General features: G+C 48.4%; 3 protein-coding genes across 8 annotated transcripts in view; 2 read left to right on the forward strand and 1 right to left on the reverse strand.

Moving 5' to 3' along the window:
* SP2 (Sp2 transcription factor) overlaps positions 1–3292 on the forward strand; it is a 22556-nt gene extending 19264 nt beyond the window's left edge. For all 5 annotated transcript variants that reach the window (XM_044000174.1, XM_044000172.1, XM_044000175.1 and 2 more), the window contains 3 exons: positions 420–594; positions 812–1005; positions 1961–3292. In XM_044000174.1, the coding sequence (XP_043856109.1) occupies positions 420–594; positions 812–1005; positions 1961–2061 (470 nt within the window). In that variant the 3' untranslated portion in view covers positions 2062–3292. The remainder of the gene's footprint in view (positions 1–419; positions 595–811; positions 1006–1960) is intronic.
* The window catches only part of LOC122753074, a 16060-nt gene extending 1053 nt beyond the window's left edge, over positions 1–15007 (reverse strand). Inside the window, exons 1-7 of one of the 2 annotated variants that reach the window (XM_044000178.1) lie at positions 14898–15007; positions 14161–14415; positions 10913–11568; positions 10097–10167; positions 9168–9416; positions 7398–7644; positions 6129–6234 (exon numbers count right to left, since the gene is read on the reverse strand). In XM_044000178.1, the coding sequence (XP_043856113.1) occupies positions 6129–6234; positions 7398–7644; positions 9168–9416; positions 10097–10167; positions 10913–11568; positions 14161–14378 (1547 nt within the window). In that variant the 5' untranslated portion in view covers positions 14379–14415; positions 14898–15007. Of the gene's footprint in view, positions 1–6128; positions 6235–7397; positions 7645–9167; positions 9417–10096; positions 10168–10912; positions 11569–14160; positions 14416–14548; positions 14840–14897 lie in introns of those variants that run through there. The other variant, XM_044000177.1, reaches the window with a different exon arrangement.
* Positions 15008–15264: 257 nt separating this feature from the next.
* Positions 15265–20529, forward strand: PNPO (pyridoxamine 5'-phosphate oxidase). The gene is made up of 7 exons (XM_044000179.1): positions 15265–15480; positions 15627–15751; positions 17504–17603; positions 18026–18079; positions 18326–18454; positions 18603–18673; positions 19051–20529. Exons 1-7 carry the CDS (start codon positions 15436–15438, stop codon positions 19214–19216), a joined length of 690 nt encoding a protein of 229 aa, XP_043856114.1. The 5' UTR covers positions 15265–15435; the 3' UTR covers positions 19217–20529.
* Positions 20530–20818: the final 289 nt, after the last annotated feature.

Raw genomic sequence — 20818 nt, forward strand, 5'->3', positions numbered from 1 at the left:
GAGTTAGGAGGATCTGAGTTCAAATCCGACCTCAGACACTTAACACTTACTAGCTGTGTGACCCTGGGCAAGTCACTTAACCCCAGTTGCCTCACCCCTCCCCAAAAAAGAAGTCTTCCAGAGTGCTCTGATTGACTATAGCTTATTTCTTACATCCAGGGATTTACATCCTCAGGGGACTTTCTTGCAACTTGCTGTGGGGGGTGGGGGGTGGGAGGCCCACACTGTGCAGAGGGAGGTGGAGGTGTCCGGGCCACACTGTGTGCTAGAAGGAGGCTCCTGGGAAACTATACATTGAATGCCTTTACAAGTCCAGACAGAGGGGAGTAGAATGAAGCCGTTCCCTGTGTGAGAGGGAACCATACCATTCTCTGAGCCAGGCCTCCCTAACCAACTCCCCTTTCCTTCCCCTCACTTAGGGCAGCAGCAGCTCACTGTACAAAATGTTTCTGGGAACAACCTGACTATCAGTGGCCTGAGCCCTACACAGATCCAGCTGCAGATGGAGCAGGCACTTGCGGGAGAGGTCCAGCCAGGGGAGAAGAGGCGGCGGATGGCTTGTACTTGCCCCAACTGCAAGGACGGGGAGAAAAGGTAATTCTAGGATGAGCCAGACCCTCGTACCCCGTGCCCAGAAATGCTATGGTTCCTTTGGCCTTCTCCATTCTGCCCTGAGCAGGCCCTCTGAGGATAGCATTACTCCTCTTCCTGCCATTTTCCTCTCCTCTTCTTCCACCCATTCCATGTGTCTCCTAACCCATCCCATCATTCTTTTACTTTCCCTTCATTTCTCCTCCAAATTCATCATTAGGTCTGGAGAACAGGGTAAAAAGAAGCACGTGTGCCACATCCCTGACTGTGGAAAGACCTTCCGGAAGACATCACTTCTGCGTGCCCACGTGCGCCTGCATACTGGAGAGCGGCCCTTCGTCTGTAATTGGGTCTACTGTGGAAAGAGGTTTACACGTAGTGATGAACTCCAGAGGCACGCCCGGACCCATACAGGTCAGCCCCCTGCCTCGCCCACCATTTCCATGCCACTCCAGTCGTAGTATGCAAGGATGGCATCAGGTGACGGCCAAAGTCTTGGCAGGAAGGATAGGACAGTGGAAGATAGGACAGAAACCAGGCTCTAGTCTCACCCTGACCTTTGCCTTTGTGACCTTGGACAAGTCACTTACCTTCCCTGTGCCTCAGTTTCTTCATCTGTATAATGAAGGGGTTGGACTTGATGACCTCTAAGGTCCCTTCCAACTCTAATCTATGATCCTATGATTTACTCCCTTAGTGAGGCTGGAATTTGCAGCAGAAACTCTAATTCATCCCTCTATGCAGAGCACTATATTAACTACTACAAAAAAATGCAAGATATGGTTCTTCTGCTCAGTCCCTAAGGAGTAATCTTTTGGGTAAAAAGAGTCCAGGCTACTGAGGGGTTGTCACCATAATTGTTGGAGAGACAAAATGCACATTCACAAACCCAGCTTTCAAGAGCCACTTGCTCAACATGGCTAGAATGAGAGTACTAAGTGGCCATTGAAGTGTTGAAGAAATTAGAAAGGGGTGGTTTCAAATTGGAAACATTTTCCTCCTGTTTGTAAGGAAAGGGTGTTGACTGGTAGGAAGCAGTTAGTAGGGCATCATCCATGTGTAGAAAATGATAGAAAAACCTGGAGACAGAAATGGACAAATCTCATACATGAGGGATTGGGGAGGAAGCAGATTAATCTGGTGACACAAAAAAACTTTGTTGTGTTGGGGAGTAATAAGAAAGGGGGTGAATGGAAGTGGTCTCAGTGGCTGGATTTGCTGATAGGGCAGAAGCCACATCTTCATTTGGGTGTTTGTACCCTCTTCTGTTGTCTTATTTCCTGTCTTTGGGGGTGAGCCCTGTTGAGTGGCAGAATGACTTCCACCTGAGCCTCTGGGTCCAGGGATGACAGGCCTCTCCTCTTCCCAGGTGACAAGCGTTTTGAGTGTGCCCAGTGTCAGAAGCGCTTCATGAGGAGCGACCATCTAACCAAGCATTACAAGACCCATCTGGTCACAAAGAATTTGTAAAGCCAACGGCATTGGAGGCCCTGCAGATTCAACTCCAATTCAGCCTGGGGCCCCCAGAGTCAAAGAGGCACCACGGCTGACTCCTTGCCCCCTAGTCCCTGACTGTGGCCCTGCAGAGAGGGGCTCCAATTACCATGTTTCTTCCTTCCTAAGCCATTTGGCTGCCACAAGAGCCCCTCTTCCCTCCACCATAAGCTCCTGGCCCAGATCCCGGACATTGGCCATGTACAATGAGACGTTCTCAACCAGGACGAGTGGGAACCTTTATTTCCAAAGGAAAAACATGAATTTCACTCCGTCGAGGAGCCAAGTGAGTCCCCTTCCTTTCTCCTCCCCCATCCCATAGTACTGACATGGCCCAGGGCAGGGGAGCCAGAAAGGAGATGCATACCCCTGTGCCATCCCCTCTCCTGTGGGTCTGTCATGCCCTCTTCCCACCTGAGGGCAGCATGGCAGCAACATACTGAACACCTGGGACATGGTTCCAGAGCCCCCATCCAAGGGCCACCCACAAAGAAAGTGGGAAGGACACCTGCCTCCCCTGCCCCCCCCAAAACAAAACACTTTCTTCCAGCACATTCCAACTTTATATTTTAAAAGTATATATAACCACAGACTCCTTCTGATCTTCCCTGTTTTTCTATGAAGAACGTTGCCTTATACTCTACTTCAGATAATGAACACTGTGTATTGTGTGCGCTTTTGAATAATTTTATTTAATTGCTTCCTTTCCTTATCTCTCCCCTTCCCCCATTCCTTTTTCAGTTTGGGGTTGGGGTTTTGTTTTTTGGACAATGATGAACAGAAAAACATTTTTTTTCCCCTTTTCATAGACTTTTCACTTCTAAATAACGTAAAATTTCAATTTGAATCCGGAGCCTGATTCCTTTTTTTTAAAAACCCTCACACACACACAAACATACTGTCCTCTCCCCTTTCCACTTTTTTCTCATCCCACACCCCACTCAGATCCCATTTGTGTATAGTGTATATTGTATAATAGACAATATTGTGTCTACTACATGTTTAAAAACATATTGCTTGTTATTTTTGAGGCTTTTAAATTAAAACAAAAATCCACTTTATTTTTAGTTGTAACTGCTTGAGGTATGTTTTTTGAATTAAGTGACAGATTTGTTATCCTTTATTAACAATGTACTTTGTTGGTCAGCACAGAGCTGACAAAGAATTTTTTTCTTGCTAATAAATTTAGTTGCCTGAGGCAAAGTCAGCAGCTTGGCAATGAGGCTTCCTTTGTCTTTTACCCTGGAGAATTTTTACTGGGGAAGGAAGCAAGGTGGGGCTGTAGCCATGAGCATCAGGAGCTTGGAGAAGGCCACTAGGGGAAAGTAGGGCCCAGCTTCCTTACCCTTCTTACCCTGAGCGGGGATTCCCATCTGAATTTGTAGAAAGTTGGGTATTCCCATTCATGCATGTCCAATGATGGCATAATCCCCTAGGGGGTGACCCATTTGGGTAGATGCCCCAGTTTTCCTGGAGGAGAAACTGATGCCAGAGAACCAGACTCTACAAGCACTCCCATCAACCGCAGTGCTGGCTGACATGCTCCTGAGGAGTGCAAGTCTCCTCTTGGGTGGTTGAGTTCTAAGAGGTGCTTGTGGATAGTGTGGTTATGAAAATAGGGTACAACATTTCTGCATTTCCTTCCCTAGGTACAGAGAGCAAAGGGAGGGACACTGGGCAGAGGCCAGAGAAGGCTCCTGTCAGTGATTTCAGTTCCACGATGGAGCAGGGTGGTGCTTAAGGAGCTAGATTAAGGGCCAAGATACAAGATGTTTCCCTTGTTAAGGAATTCTGATTTGCTTGAAGAAGGACATGGACCCTGAAGATGTGCCATGGAGGAGGACACCCATACTCTTGCTCCATTCCCTTTGTCACAAGTATTCACTAGCCAGCACTCCACCTAACATCGTGGAGGGCAAATGGTAGATAACTGCTGACCTTGGAGTCCACAGACTTGGGTTCAAACCCGCTGTGTGACCAGAGACAAGTCACTTAACTCTTGGAGTCTGTTTCTTTATCTGTCAAGTGACTGACAGGTGGGATCTGTTGTAAGAAAAGTGCTTTCTAAACATTAGGACACTAAATTACAGAACCATTCTCTCTGATTGGCCCCCAATACCTGTCCTGAAAGCACATGCTCACAAGCTAGAGGCTGCGAGTGCACTGGTGCTGAGGCCTAGGACCCCAGCTAAGGCAGGTTCCATGTTCTTCATCTCAACGCTTCCTTTAGAATTGGCAGTGAAATCCCCACTTACAGCCACCTGGAGCTCAGGTGTTAAGAACAGGAGCTTGTCCAAACACAGACAAAAGGGTCCTCCTATTTGGGGACTCAAACATGGGCACTCAGGATCATAAGTTGTGTCTACCATATTTTTCCACTAGCACTTCAAGATGATGAGTTCTAGAACAGCAGTCCATCTGTATTACAAAAGGGTTGCCTCACTGGGAACTCTCTACATGGATGAAATCACAGGTGTGAACACCATTTCCCCAACCCAAATATGCGGTACTGGCAAACAACACTTTGTTTTTAAACACTGCCAAACTCTGGCATTAAGTAACAAATTTGTCCCTTTCCTGCCTCAGCAGAAGGTTTTTGCTCCATCCCCCCACCCCCCAGCAAGGGTTTTTCCCTTTCCTGGCAAACTATTTCTAGGGAATGTTTTGTAACGATTGGAATGACGCCACCTGCTGGAGACTTACTGTAGAAGAGTTCTGCCCATGAAGTGAAGGTCTTTGAGGGCAAGACCAGGAGTCTTTTCTTTGGCATCAGGAAGTGACGTTGGGTAGTGGGAGGAAGAAGGAAGAGAGTAGCGCTCGGTCTGACGCTCTTTCCTTTGGACTCTGGTGGAGAGTGGAGCTAGAAATGTGCTCTCCCTTTAATAGATAGGAATCTAGGCCTTTCTCTCTCTCTTTGCCAAATTCTTATTCTCCTTAATAAATGCTTAAAAGCCTAACTCTTGCTGAAGCTTATAATTTATTGGCGACCACTCATTAGATATTTTAGACAGTTTAGCTAGAATTTTAACCCTTAACAGTTTCAAAGCTCTAAATGTAGGCACTGACCAAGTATCTTCCTCTTCATTCCCCTAAGACAGGTACGTTTATTGGGAGAAAGAGGTTAGCAGTAGACCTGAATGCCCTCCACCTGAATTCTCAGGGAGACAGACCTTGAGCTCCACAGAACCAGGTTGCAAGTTAACTATTATATTTAGCATGTGGGTGGCCTTGAGCAAGGCACTCGCCCCTCTCAAGCTCTCAGTTTCCCAATCTGCAAAATAAGGGGCTTGGACTAGATTTCTACAATCCTTTCTCATTCTAAAGTTTCACAATCTAAAAAGAATGGAAGGATGTGGTGGCAATTAGCAGCAATGAGCTTGGTATAATCCAGCCTTTATTTTAAATGTTCTGACTTATGTACAAGAAAGTCTATGAAGTCTTTTGGTCATAAATTTTGATCTCCAAGATGACCGCAGAAGTTCCCGCCTGCTCTGCAGACAGAGCCTTCCTCTGGCAGGAGAGACCAACATAACACCCGGATGGAGCCGATCCTTCAGGACTCCTACTCACTACCCCAAATCAACACTGCCTGCTACCTGGCTCCCAGAGTGCACATGGCTAGGAGGGCATGTGTTGGCAAACAGGCAGAGCATTGTCCTGAAGGAGGGACAGGACAGTCTTGTGGCCTGGCATCCCTCAGCTCTGGTTCCCTTCCCCAAAGCCAACAAAAGGGAACGGACCAAGGAAATCATTCCCTTGCTTCTTTCCATTCCTCTGCCCAGCTGACCCTGGACTCCACAGCTCACAGGAGATCCTAGATACTAGGATTTCAATCCTGCAGCCCTCAGCAGAACAGAAATATGCCCAGAAAAACCACATGGGTTAGGGGAAGGATTACCCATTCCCACCACTCTCCTGAAGACAGATCCTGATGGTGCAGTGTTTGCTTGGAGGGTGCTTTTTAAAAAATATAGATATATCTGTATGTATCTGCCAGCAGATTGCAGGACCTGGCCCACCCACCCCATCTTCACCCCACTCACTCCATCTTTACAATCATCTTCTTGACTGCCCTCCTTGAGGTCCCACACTTGCTGTTGATGACGGCATTAAAGTTACAGCCACGACCACACACCTTGGTGACATATTCTGGGGAAGACAGAAAGGGGACTGCTCAGATCTAGCTACAAGCTGGGAGCAGGGGGTGAGCATTCCCAAGCAGCGCTGTTCTGATCTGAGTCGGCAAGGAAAAGACTTGTCAATGCCCATATCCAACCAAAACGCTTTGAGCCTGGGCCATGCCAAAAGCTGGAACTATAAGGAGGCCTCAGATCAGGGAGAGCCGGCAGAGAAATGGAGACTTTCTCCTCCTTGCTCCCTCAGACCTGGCCCTGTTCTCTCCATCACTCCTAGAACCACAGATTGGGGCAGGGGGAGGGAGGGGGAGACACCGGACAGACTCAACCCTACAGGGGCCCATTCCCTTTCTCATAATCCTGTATGGACCATCAGGTTCCTATCCTGATAAGAATGACATCTTCTTTCAGTTGTCATTCTAGATATTCCCATCAGTTATTTCTTCCTCAACTCTTGCTTCAACCCTTCCTGCTTCATGCCTCACTGTGGCTGATGCATCCCTCAGTGTAGTGAATGCTAGACTTTTTTTTTTTTTTTTGGTGAGGCAATTGGGGTTAAGTGACTTGCCCAGGGTCACACAGCTAGTGTTAAGTGTCTGAGGTCAAGTTTGAACTCAGGTCCTCCTGAATCCAAGACCAGTGCTCTTTCCACTGCTCCACCTAGCTGCCCCGAATGCTAGACTTTTAACAATTCATCATTGAGCCAGAACTCTCCCCACAATGTCCCTCAGCTTTCTCTTCTCCACTTTTTTTTTTCCGGTGAGGCAACTGGGGTTAAGTGACTTGCCCAAGGTCACACAGCTAGTAAGTGTTGAATGTCTGAGGTCAGATTTGAACTCAGGTCCTCCTGAATCCAGGGCCAGTGCTCTATCCACTATGCCATGTAGATGCCCCTCTTCTCCACTTTTAATGATCACAATTCCAAAAGCAGAATTGCATCTGTCGCCAAAGGACAGACATTAAAAGAGTTACCATTTCAAAAACAACAAAAGTTAGGGTTCAAGAAAATAACCTCCCCAAAGCAAATTGACTAAAAACCTAGGGCATCAGGCCAGCCTTCAGGCCACTCCTGTTTGGCCTCCTGCCAGAGAGAAGTCAACAGAGCACACTATTCCATCCCTCCTCCTCCTGCCCCACTCACAAAACCCTGCCCTTGGGGGAGTCTGCCCCTGGTACCTTTGATGGCATTGACCACAGCAACAGGCAGCCGGATGGGCTTCTCCATGGTGGTGTTATTATGGGCAATTCGTTGACCAGTGGCAGAGGAGCGGGCCAGCGTCTCCCGAGAGAAGAAATAATCCAGCATACGCCTGGTCATCAGCTTGGGTTTGTCTGTTGACACCTGAGACAGGTCATCTAGCTGGTGGTGAGTGATGTAGACCCCTGAGTTGGGGATCAGCTCCAGTTTGGGTCTCCCATTCTCCTGCAGAAGGGAAAAAGGCTCTATTAGCTAATTAATGAAAGGCTATTATTAGCCCGCCCCTCATCAGCCAGCCCCTCCTGCTTGATACTCCAACTGGCATCTTTTTTTTTCTTTTTTTTTTTAGTGAGGCAATTGGGGTTAAGTGACTTGCCCAGAGTCATATAGCTAGTGTGACTGGCCCTGACTCCAGGGCCGGTGCTCTATCCACTGCGCCACCTAGCTGCTCCTATTAGACTTTTTTTCCCATTTTTGTTTTTGTTTTTTATTTTGGTGAGGCAATTGGGGTTAAGTGACTTGCCCAGGGTTACACAGCTAGTAAATGTTAAGTGTCTGAGGCCGGATTTGAACTCAGGTACTCCTGACTCCAGGGCCGGTGCTCTATCCACTGCGCCACCTAGCTGCCCCCTTCCAACTGGCATCTCTTCAGGGCCAGCACCCCAAAGGTGTCTGGTCTTAGATGTTGAATGATGAACTTCTTTAAGGGCTCAGGGTTCATTTCTCAGTCCCTGGGTAGCCTAGAGCAGCAGGTGTAACTTCTTTAATTTAACATTTCACTTCAGATTCCCTCCTCCTTAGCCTTTCAGATGCCTGGGAGGCAGGTTTGGAAGGAGCCTCAAAATCCAGAACCTTCTGATTCATGGGCATTAGTTGACTTGACTGTCACTCTCAAGTCATTCATAAAGGCTGAAGGATTATTAGTGAGAAAATAGAGAATTAGAGAATAGAGAAAATAGAAAATTAGAGAAAATAATTATTAATAATGGATTTCAGGACAGCTAGGTAGAGCAGTGGAAAAAGCACCAGCCCTGGATTCAGGAGGAACTGAGTTCAAATTCGGCCTCAGACACTTGATACTTACTAGCTGTGTGACCCTGGGCAAGTCACTTAACCCTCATTGCCCACCAAAAAAAAAAAAAAGATTTCTTGGGGGGACCCAGAAATCAGTTTCTCAGTCCAAGGGAACAAAAGAAATGGAGATAGATTCTTCAGTCTAGTTCAGGGAAGGACTGATCCCATAAATAATGGACTTTGCCTAGAGCAACCTGAGTGAGGGTCTTTTGCATTCTTTTCCCTGATGTCATCTGTAAAGTTCATTTAGTTCATTTTAATGTAGAACATCTTCAAATCCTGTCAACCATTGGAATTCAATGATGCTAACCAATTAGCCCTGATCAATGTAGAATGACCAGTCTTTATCAAAAGAGGACAAAAGCCCTGGAAGACACCAGTAGAGCCCCTCTGGGGTTTTAGAGACCCTCCCTCTTTTAGGACAGCATGGGTCTTGGGGCTTTTCTCCTACTGGTGGTAGATGTCATGCTGAAGCTCGCTCCCTGCTTTCTCTACCATGCAGCCTGAGACCATGAGAGGTTAGGGAGACTTGTGGTCAATCCTTTACTGGTATTCTGTTCATCAGTTGATAAATGCTTACCCCAAACTGACAGCTACAGCAATAAGAATTATTTTTAAAAAACATTAGGGAACCTCCACTTCTCCCTGGCCACCAAGTTCTATGCAGTACTCACCTCCACAGGTGATGCCCATACAGGGGTTCCATCAGGTAGTGTATCCTGAACATTCTCCTCCCATAGACAGGTGGCCTCACTCAGTGTGGCAGGACTGCCCACCCCATCTTCAGAGTTCAGCCAAGCTGGAAAGCCACTGGGGAGTCCTGCTCGAAGCCTACGGACTGGCGGGGACCGAGGGGCCTCAGCAGGAGGTCCCTTGGGTTCCACAGGTGGTGATGTGGGAAGCGGTGCAGGAAGGCCATTCACCTGGAGAAGGGGGAGCAACTCTAAGCAAAGGAAGTGGGCAGCATCTCAGCTTCCTGTGGTATCCTTTACAATGAAGGTTGGCAACCTACCCCAAACATGCTGGAAACCTACCTACCAGTGCCAGGCCACTGGTGACCCTCTCCTCTGTTAAAGGAGAAACAAGGCATATTACCCTCCTGGGAACATGCCCCTGACATCCCTGAGGATATCCCACCCAAGGATTTGTGGGGAAGATGTGAAGTATAGCCTCCTAAAGAGTAAGACTGGGGGGCAGCTAGGTGGCTCAGTGGATAAAGCACCGGTCCTGGATTCAGGAGGACCTGAGTTCAAATCTGGCCTGAGACACTTGACACTAGCTGTGTGACCCTGGGCAAGTCACTTAACCCTCATTGCCCACCAAAAAAAAAAAAAAAAAAAGAGTAAGACCAGCCCATCAACTCGAAAACCAGAATGGACAGCACAATCTACATTCAATGAACATACAGAAATAAAATACATATTAATTTAATATTTAGCTCTATGATGTTTTATATTTGGGTGTGGGCTTTGGGAATTCCAGCATCTGGATGACTGGTTTTTTTTTTGTCAGAAGCCTATCTTAGCATCCACCCACTGCCCAGTCTCCATCCATGTCCCTCTTCCTTGGGTGCCAGAAGCCTACTAGCTTATCAGGGACCCACCTGTAGTGCCATGTTGCTCTCCAGTAGCCCCACCAGGCCCTTGAGGAAGTGGATGTTCCCTTCGTTGACATCTGAGGAGAGAGAGGCCACACCCATGGGGATGGCTAAAGGCAGACAGCCTTGTTTCCAGGAGAAGGCTACAAGTGGATCTTGATGGGGCTTTGAGGACCTATTAGACTTTGGACGCAACCTCCCCCCTCCCTAGCATGAGTCCCCATAAAACCCCTCCCCCTTTTCCAATTCCCTGTTGCTGATGTTCCTTTTGTTAGAGGTCCTGGACCCACTGGAAGAGATCCCCCGTTTCTGGGAGCCCCCTGCTGAGAGATGCTAAGTAGCAGGTTCTAGGGAAGAGGAGGGATGACTTTATCAGGACAGAACCACTTTGAGGCCAGGGTGACAAAGGGATCATATAGGATGGAGCAGGGAGGGAGAGTAGGAAAAGATGGTGACTCTTAAGTGAAGGGATCCTTGGGAAGGGTGGACAGAGACTGAATCTGGGGAAGTGGAGTCACGAACAAAGGCCTGAGCAAAAGGAAAACAAACCCTGGAGTGAGAGGAAAATGCGGAACTAGTAGGAGAAAAATGGGTCTACAGAGAAGTCTGCTGCCCTAAGAGCTCTCAAAGAGGACAGGGGAAATGACTGAAACAGAATCAAAGGCAAAGCTGGCTGGAGATCCTAAGTCATCTCCAAAGACAACTGAGGAAGGGCCAGAACATGCCCCTGGGGCCCCTGGGGGAAGCAGCCAGCCCAGCCTGAGGGATCCCCATCCAGCCACCTCCTGTTCATATCCCAGAGAGGAGGACGGCTCCCGTTACCAAGGCTACCGGTCCCAGAGCTGAGGCTGGTGTTGGGAGAGGAGGCTTTAAGCCCTGCAACTGCACCACCTCGGGTGCTAGACAGCAGATCATTCTGCTCCTCTAGGCTTCGAAGTTGACCCTTGAGCTGCTGATTCTCCAGTTCCAACTCCCGGATCCTTCTCTCTTGCCGCCGGGCTGCTTCTTCCCTAGAGACCAGCAGCCTTCGAAGCTCTGCCATCTGTAACTCCAACTCTTTCACTAGTTCGGCATACAGGCCTGTTACTTTGCCTCCTCCTGCGGCAGCCCAAGGGCAGGTTCCTTCCGAGGCATGGGGAGCCAGGGATTCTAGAGGCTCTGTGCTCAACCGGCTCAGTACAGGTGTGGGATGGCACAATCGGGCAGGAGTGGGGCGGGCAGCCCGAAGAGGTTCCTGTGTCCTTGGAAATCGGGGAGCATCCTGAAGGCCCCCGGCTCGAACGTCCAGGCTGCTGGTGCCACCACTTGGGAAGAAGGGAGCAACCGGCAGATCTGGGACACTTAGGCCCCGTGGGAAGGGAGGCCCAAGGTTTGGCCCGTTGGTGGGCCATGGTCGCTTCCGGTTCTTGGCTTCTTCTTCTGGTGCTAGCAGTGGTGGAGCAGGCCGCCCCAGACTCAGTATCCCCCGTGCCTGCACACTAGAAGCAAAACACAAACTTGAGCCACTGGTAGCAGTTTCCAAAGCCCCAGCCCAGGAAGAGAAGCATGGGAGGAAGTAGGGTGTGGTAGGAAACACTTCCACTGGCCACCTGCTGATTTCACCCAAGCTAAAATGAGGTACTGTGAGAAAATAATAATCAATAATGGATTTCTTGGGTGGGGGGAGGGGGGCCCAGAGATCAGTCTCTCAGTCCTTTCTCTCTCCCCCTCCCCCCCCCTTCAGAAAGTCCAGTTCTCCAGGATCTGGGACAAACCCAAGAGAACAAAAGAAATGTAGATTGTTTTGTCCAGCTTGAGAAGGACTGATTAAATCACACCTAGATAATGGATTTAGCCTTGAGTAACTTGAGTAAGGGTCTTTTTTTTTTTTTAAGCGAGGCAATTGGGGTTAAGTGACTTGCCCAGGGTCACACAGCTAGTAAGTGTTAAGTGTCTGGGGCTGGATTTGAACTCAGGTACTCCTGACTCCAGAGCCGGTGCTCTATCCACTGTGCCACCTAGCTGCCCCTTGAGTAAGGGTCTTTTTGCATTCTTTTCCCAGTTGTCATTAGTAGAGCTCTTTTTATTTTATTTTATAATTTTTTTTTTTTGGTGAGGCAATTGGGGTTAAGTGACTTGCCCAGGGTCACACAGCTAGCAAGTGTCAAGGGGCTGGATTTGAACCCAGGTCCTCCTGAATCCAGGGCCAGTGTTCTATCCACTGTGCCACCTAGCTGCCCCTAGTAGAGCTCATTTTAATATAGACCACCTTCAAGTCATGTCAATCAATGGAACTGAATGATGCTAACCAATTAGCTTTGATCAACGTATCTCAAAAGAGGATAAAACCCTTGGAAGACACCATTAGACTCTTTCAAGGGTTTAGAGGTCTTCTAGGGCTTCTGAGCTCTCAAGTCTCCTCGAGACAGCGTCTTTTGGGGCTTTTTTCCTGCTCACACTGTCATGCTGAAGCTCTCTCCCTGCTTTCTCTACCATGCAGCCTGAGACCAAGAGAAGTTAGGAAGACACATGGCCAATCCTTTTCTGGTATAATATTAATAAAGTAACAAATACTTACCCCAAACTTGTGCATATAGCAATAGCAATAGTAATTAATTTCAAAAAACACAGTTTCAAAGGCCAGTTCTAGTTCCTGCAGCAATTCCCCCAGAATCTCAAGGACCCAGGTAGCTGGAAACAGGTAGGATGCCTATATCCCTGACTCAACCCCTCAGGACACATATCTAAACCTAAACTCTTAACCCCAGTACAAGAGAAATAAAACCTGGAAGCCCCAGAAGACAAGAATTCTTCCCCTACTCACCAGCCCAGTGCCCAACACAAAGGAACACTTAACAAAAGCTGCATATAGATACTGCCTCTTTCAAAGTCAATTTTTTGAATAACCCTCATGGGTAAAGCCTAGTGTTGGCATCAAAGAAAGAAGGAGGTGTAGTCCCTGCCCTCAGGGTCCCCTCCATCGGAAGGGGAGACAGCAGTACATATAACAGCTAGACAGATCTACAAAGCAATCAACAAAGATGGACATTTTGGTATGGTGGCACCAGTGTAGAAGTGGATGAAACTAAGAGGAGGAATAAGAGATCCCAACACCAAGGACAGGGCTCTCATATGAGGGTTGGCCTTCACAGGGTGCCACCTAGAGTCATATTCCTGGGTCTTCTGGCTCTTAAAAACTTCTATCACCAGCACCCAGGCATCTCTGTTGACACACCAAATAAGAGTCTGCCCTGCCACTATACTGATGTCATTGACCTTGGAATAGAAGGAAATGGTTTGCTCGGGATTTAGACTCCATTCCACCTCCCCACATCCCTCAGACTTTCTCAGTACTCAGGGCTGCAACCTATTTCTCTTCCCATTCTCTGATAACCATCTTCTATGTATTTTATTTTACCACTGTCCTTATCCTTCAACTCTCTTCACCAACCTTCCCACTGGGTTCTTGGCCTCTAAGCAAACGATTAACATCTTTCTCTCCTAGACAGTCCCCAATCCTCATGATCCTCTCACCCCAGAATGTGGCCATAAGAAAGTAAAGTGTGTCACCTTGAGGTGTGCCATCGACATATGGCTTCTATCAGTGCCGGTGGCTTTTACAGGTGGGGAAATATATACAGTAAGAAAGTTGGTATAGTAAACTCTCACCTTACCACATTGACAGAGAGCTGTTTCACAGAGAATCTCAAATAGCATAGAATCCATTCATTATTTCCAATGGAATGAGAACTGACTCTGAAGTCAGAGAACCCAGGTTTCTATCCCAGTGCTGACATTGCCTATGTGACCTTGGACAGCTCCCTGGGCCTCAGTTTCCTCATCTGCAAAATGAAGGGATAAGACTCTGGTTTCTAAGGTCCCTTCCAGCTCGGTGACCCTTTGAGACTTCGATGTGAATATGTACATACACGTATGTTATTTGCAGAGCTTTATCTCCCAGATTGTGTTGGTTCTGAAAACCTACATACCCCTGAGCACATAATGATGACCGGGAAGAATCTGCATAAGATGGATGCTGGAAATTTGACCATTCATTCACTGCCTCAAAGAAGCAGCAAGAGGTTCCTTACCTAGCACACTCCAGGGGCACCACCTGTCTTGCCGGTTCTTGCAGCTCCAGTTCCTGATGTTGCTGAAAACTGGGACTACACAGAGGGCCCCCACCCAGGGCTGCTTCAGCCAGGTCAAAGGTGGGATGGGCATCAGCTGGCTCTCCATCACCCAGTCCTGGGTCCACAGCCTGGAAGTGGCCTTGCAGAGCCACCCTCTCCCCGGCCCCCTCAGCCATCTGCCGGCACTGACCAGGGGACCAGCCCCCGAGGCACCTGGGAAGGAGAGAAGTAGGAGACTCAGGCCAGGTGGGGAGGTCAAGGCAGGAGAGTCTGCTGCACCACGGAACAGAACCCATTCCGAGGAACGTGATCTCAGAGTCAGCGAGGGGCAAGCACAAGCACCTACCTGGCTTACGGATGCCCCCGTCCCCGGAGTCTCCCCGCAGCCCGCACCGCCTCCTCCTCGAATCCCCGGCTCAGTCCGCGGTCCCACAACTAACTTCATCCCCGGAGCCAGCCCTCCCTTCCCCCAGCCCGGCTTACCCCATTACCCTGCCCCTGTCCCAGTTCTGCCCTTCCCAGACCCCTGAGTCGCGCTCTGCGGCTCCCTCTCCTCCTCCCCTTCCATGGGACGCCTAATCATCCCAGCTGTTCTGAAGACTGCCGCCCCCCACCACCACCAGGTCGTGTCCCCCCCAAGCCTTAGGTCCGTTCCCCCCTCCCTTCCCCAGCCCAGACTCAGGCAGTCCCTGTACCTTTAACAACACCTCCATGTGCGTATTGACGGCAGTGACTACATTTCCTGGTCTCTTTGTTCCCGCCCCTGTCGACGCTCTCCATTGGTGCCGAAGCTCTGTTGTTCCCGTTCCGATTGGCTCTATTCCCGGAAGACTCAAGCCAATGACCTTTCCGTGTTATCCCCCTCTCCCCCGACCCTGGGCTCCCATTGGATTTCAGGGTAGAGGGGGCGGGCCTGGCGGGAGGTTAGACTGAGTGGCAGGGTCTTCCAGTTTGGGAGGGAGGAAGCGAAGATTCGGAAGCTCAATCAGAGTGGGGTGCTGAGATGGGAAAAAGGGGGGAGGGGGGAAGGGAAAGAGGGGAAGTAAATAGCGGGAACATGCGATGGGCCACTCTTCGCTAGCGTGCGAAGAGGAAAATCACGTGGCCTCGCGGTCGTCCGGACGACCCGACAGGGGGGCGGGAAGCGTGCTGCTGGGCGTAGTGACGTGGTGAAGCCGGCAGCTGGCTGTGAAGTCGGATTCCCTGTGCTGCCTGCGAATGATCTGAGCCGTCATGGACCTGGGACACATGAGGAAGAGTTACCTGAAGGACCAAGAGGTGCCGGCTCAGAGGAGTCGTGGGGGAAGGGATGTCTGGGATTCCTGCGCGGGTAGAGGGGGAACCGGAGGGAAGGAGAGAAGGGGCGGCCGGGGTGACCGGGCGCGCGGAGATAGACCCCGACTCTGCCCTTCACCTTCGCCCAGGCCTTTGAGGAGGCGCACTTGACGTCGCTGGACCCCATCCAGCAGTTCTCTAGCTGGTTCGAAGAAGCTGCCCGGTGCCCGGAGGTGTACGAAGCCAATGCCATGTGCCTGGCCACCTGCACCAGGTTAGCATTGCCCCTTACCCCTGCTTTTTACACTTGGGGAAACTGAGGGCCTGGCTACCGGCACCAGGTTGGCACTGCCCCTTCACCCTTACACTCACTTCTTTAATGTTGTATTTTTTAGTATAATTTTTAAAACTATGATTGCACATGAAACTGCGAATCCATTATGTACAACATGGTATGCCTTTTAAAAATATAATAAAGTGGGGCAGCTAGGTGGCGAAGTGGATAAGGCACCGACCCTGGATTCAGGAGTACCTGAGTTCAGATCTGGCCTCAAGTCACTTAACCCCCATTGCCCTGCAAAAAATATATATATAATAAAGTTGTTGTGTGAATTTCTTTTTTTTCCCTTCTTCCCTCCACTAGAGATGGCTATACAAATATGTATGTATGTATGTGTGTGTGTGTGTGTGTGTGTATATATATATATACACACACATACACACACATAAATATATGTGTGTATGTATATATATGTGTAAAATAATTCTATACATATACTTATCAGTCCTTTCTCAGGATGCAGATAGCACCTTCCTATGTCCTTTGTAGTTAATTGGGTATTTATACTAGTCAAAATGACTTAGTTGCTCAAAATTGTTTTAAAAACACTATTGTTGTGGGGGCAGCTAGGTGGCACAGTGGATAAAGCACTGGCCCTGGATTCAGGAGGACCTGAGTTCAAATTCAGCCTCAGACACTTGACAGTTACTAGCTGTGTGATCCTGGGCAAGTCACTTAACCCTCATTGCCCCTTGGGGAAAAAAAAAAGACAAAACACTATTGTTGTTACTGTAGACAACGTTCTCTTGACTCTGCTCATTTCACTCTTCACTATTTCAGGCAAGTATGTTTTTTCTAAGATCATCAAGTTCATCATTTATAGCACAATCATAGTATTCCATCACAATCATACCATGACTTGTTCAGCCATTCCCCAATTGATTGGCATCCTCACAATTTCTAGTTCTTTGTCACCACAATAAGAGTTGCTACTTATATTCACTCTCGAACCCACTTTTTATGGATGGGGAAACCAAGACCTGAGTACATGGCTTCCTGCCTTTGGTCTATTCCCCCTACAGTGAGTGTATTGTTCTATTTGGCTTATTTACTTGACATAGTGATTAGATCACTGAAGTTGGAGTAAGGAAGACTTGAATTAATGTTGCCCCAAACAGATACTTAGCTTTGTAAGCCTGGGCAAGTCACTTAAGCCTCTCAGCCTTATGTTTCTCTTCGATAAAATGGTGATAAAAACACCTCCTTCACTGGGCTGTTGTGGGGATTAAAGGAGATAATGTACCTTAAGCATTTTACAAACCTTAAGACCGTCAGTTGCTATTATTACCTCTTGTTATTTTTACTCTTTTCATTGGTCACATTTGTTGCTTAACTTTTCATATTTTTATATGTCCCCCTAATAGATTATATAAACTCCTTGAGGGCACATACTTTCCTATCACAGCACCTTGCAAACAGTATGGTGCTCAGTAAATAATTAACAGATTTTGGTCCCTGGTCTTTGCCCTTGGAGAGTTTGTAGTTTGATTCGACAGTCAGGACACACAAGAGCAGAATTAGCCAATGATTAGATTGTATTTCAGGCCACATATCTAAGGGTTACAGTACACTCAGTGCCCCCTAAAGTTAATCAAGCCCGTTTTCTTCTTTGATTTCCTTTACAGGAGGGAATTAAGGGCATAGGGATTGGGTACTGATCACTGTTCCTGTTCCTGTGTCCCCCAGGGATGGAAAGCCTTCTGCTCGAATTTTGCTGCTAAAGGGCTTTGGCCAGGATGGCTTCCGTTTCTTCACTAACTTTGAAAGCCGAAAAGGAAAAGAGCTGGTGAGGGTCTCTTATAAAGAAAAAAAAACAAAAGATCTTCTCTCCGTGACAACATGACAGGCATTTCACATATCCCTTCTTGTGCCCTTCCATAAAAATAAGAAAAGGAGACCCAATTTGAAACTCTGGTGCTTTCTTCCTCCCCATTTACCCCCTTACAGTCCCTCAATTAGCTTCTCCATACATCAGACACAGAAGTCTGAATTCCCAGACCAAAACAAACAGAGGCTACTCTGCTGAGCCTTTGTGGTCAGCAAATGATAAATGTGAGAGAAATCCTGGCTAGCTGCTCTTCCCAGAAAGTGTCATTCTCATCTCTCTTCTCCCTACCTGCCCCATGAAGCTATCTTGGATTCCCTCCCATTGGGAGGAGACTATTTTCCACCTTGTCCTGATACCTTTTTCTGTTTTCTTATCCCCAGGATTCTAATCCTTTTGCTTCTCTTGTCTTCTACTGGGCGCCCCTCAATAGACAGGTGAGCAGTGTCTGGGACAGGATCGGAGGTGGACTTGGGGAGTTAGTGAGCAAAGATGGTAAAAAATGTGGGCATATTGGATAGTTTCCCAAGAAACCTCCTCTTGTCTTTAGTGTTTGTCCTCCAGTATAGAAAGACAGAGGAGCCCAGCTCCTGGGTCAGACTAGATTGTCTTTCGGAGATGGATGGGGAAAATGAAGACGACTGAAAGGCTCTATCCCCTTCCACCTGTGGCTGTTTGAGCAGGTGCGTGTGGAAGGGCAGGTACGGAGACTGCCAGAGGAGGAGGCTGAGGTATATTTCCACTCCCGCCCTAAAAGCAGCCAAATCGGTGCGGTCGTCAGTCGCCAGAGCTCTGTTATCCCAGACCGAGAGGTGAGTGATGTGGGAAAAGAAGAGGTAGAGAGATGGGGGGCCCCTGTTCTCTGTGATTGTTCTCCTTCCTGAGTTACTCTTAGCTACCTGGGCTGGGATTTTCCCCAGGGGTCCTGGTGGTCAATACATTTCCCCTCCTCTTGAGCAGTACCTGAGGAAGAAGAATGAGGAGTTACAAGGGCTGTACCAGGAGCAGGAAGTGCCCAAGCCTAAATATTGGTGAGTGACACAACTTTCATTGGGTCCTAGATGGAAAGGACCTCAGAGACCTTCTAGTTTAAACCCCAGAGAGATGAGGGGATTTGCCCAAAGCCACACAGTTAAGTTGCAAAGCTAGCATATAAACCTGGCCTTCTGACAACAAATCTGGCCTGCTGTGTATCATGTTGCTATGAAAATGGCAAGTTATCGACCCTTTGATTCTGGCCTGCAAGATGGCAGTACCCATCCCTCTTTCAGTGCCTCAGGAACCAGCAGCAGCCATTGTCTTGGCCTCAGATGAAGCCCACCTCGACCCTACCGCTTCTCACAGTGGCTTTGAAACAAGTCTGTAGAAATAAGCCCCACAACTATGACACCTCCCCCTCTCCTTTTAGGGGTGGCTATGTCCTGTACCCAGAAGTGATAGAGTTCTGGCAGGGTCAAACCAACCGTCTGCATGACCGGATTGTCTTCCGGAGGCTGCAGCCTGGAGAGCCGGCCGCAGGACCCATGACCCACCCAGGGGCAAATGACTGGCTATATGAGAGACTCTCACCATGACTGACTGACCCTGGGGTTGGACCCTCTCAGCTGGATCCTGGAACAGAGTGGTGAGAAATGCATGCAAGTTCCCATCAGGCTCTAAGTCTAGGCCCCTTAACCCTCCATCCAGGGCCTTGTCAACTCTGTCACGTAAGCACTTTGTACTAAGTCAACCCTCTTTTATCCCTGGTTTTTGTGAATAGGTAATGAAGAGCATCCCAAAATGCAAAATTGGATAACCCAAAAAATCATTTTCTATTTGGGTTTGAGTCTTTTCAGAACTACAAAATGAAGACACAGGCATATTTTTTTGGCAACAAAGTTGCCTTCCCAAAAACTGACTTTAAATATGTGAATGATTGTCATTCACACTAAAGAGAAGTTCTATTTACTTGATGTATCCCTAAAAGACACCTAGAGCCTGTGGATAGAGGTCACAGGGAAGATAGTGATCTTCTATAAGAATCTTCTAGTGTGAATTCCAAAATGAGGCAAACAGGCAGACTGGATGAGCTCTATAGAGACCTGTTTTTTCCCATTAAGATTGACTTGAACCAATCGTGATTACAGAGTTGCACAAGGATGAAATCAGTTTGTGTTCTCCAGCCAGATCCTGGTGGGAGTGGGTCTAATGGGCTGGGAGGAATCCAGTTTGGGGTTAAACATTCACTGTGACTCAGCCATGTGTGAGAGAAAGTTGATTGCTACTTGAACTGTTGTTGTTGTTGCCCTGTCTGCTTTAAGAACGTGTATTTGGGGTCCTGGAGAGCTGAGCCTGCCTTGGGTCTGTCTCCCCACCTTGATTATAAGGTCTAGACCTAGGGTCAGCAAACTTCAGCCCACACTCCCTTCAGCCTGTTTTGATAAGAGCCCCAGGAGCTAAGAATAAAGTTTGATTGTATTTTTAAATGTCAAAAACATCCTTAGCTCCTGGGACCTTGGGGTCAGATTGCATCTTCAGGCCCTAGTTTGCCCCTCCCCTGCTCAAGAGCCCTTAGTTTCCATCTTCCTATCCGGCTTTGCACAGCTTAGGGGCAGGGGCTCTGAGTTCATGGGTGTGGCTGACTGCAGAACCTAATCTCCCTGTCACCTTGCTCTTCCTTTTGGTGCCCTTGCTGTGCCATGTTGATTAGATTGTAGGCAGAGCTATGGGTGTGGGTGGGTGTGTTTGTGGGGAGGGGGGGTATCCAGATGTGCAATATGGTCTGGTTTTCAGGACCTGTTTGATCCCTTCTCCCCCCCAAGCCTAGTCCCTGGGTGCCACTTTGTACTCTACTTACATCCTCTTGTACCAGTTCTGTAATAAAATCTGCTATGTTGTGTGGTGTTCACTTTGTTCTGGCTGGCCTGCTCTCTGCCCCTGTGGTACTGGGTGGGGAGACAGTGAGTCATTGTCCTCCCATCTTTTTTCTCCTTCCTGGTGAAGTTGAGGAGAGTCGAGGCTAAGGGAATCTCCCTCCCTGTCCAGCAGGGGGAGCCAACTGCCCAGGATTGGTCTATATCAGGTGGATTCCAGTTCTTGCTGGTCCCCCTCCAGTAGTGTTGGGTCCTGTCCCAGTGAAACTGCTGGCCAGATAACCCCTGGCCTCTCCCAGCTCCAGCACATATTTGCACTCTCAG

Source organism: Dromiciops gliroides, chromosome 4, assembly GCF_019393635.1.
Source record: "Dromiciops gliroides isolate mDroGli1 chromosome 4, mDroGli1.pri, whole genome shotgun sequence".
Lineage (NCBI taxonomy): Eukaryota > Metazoa > Chordata > Mammalia > Microbiotheria > Microbiotheriidae > Dromiciops > Dromiciops gliroides.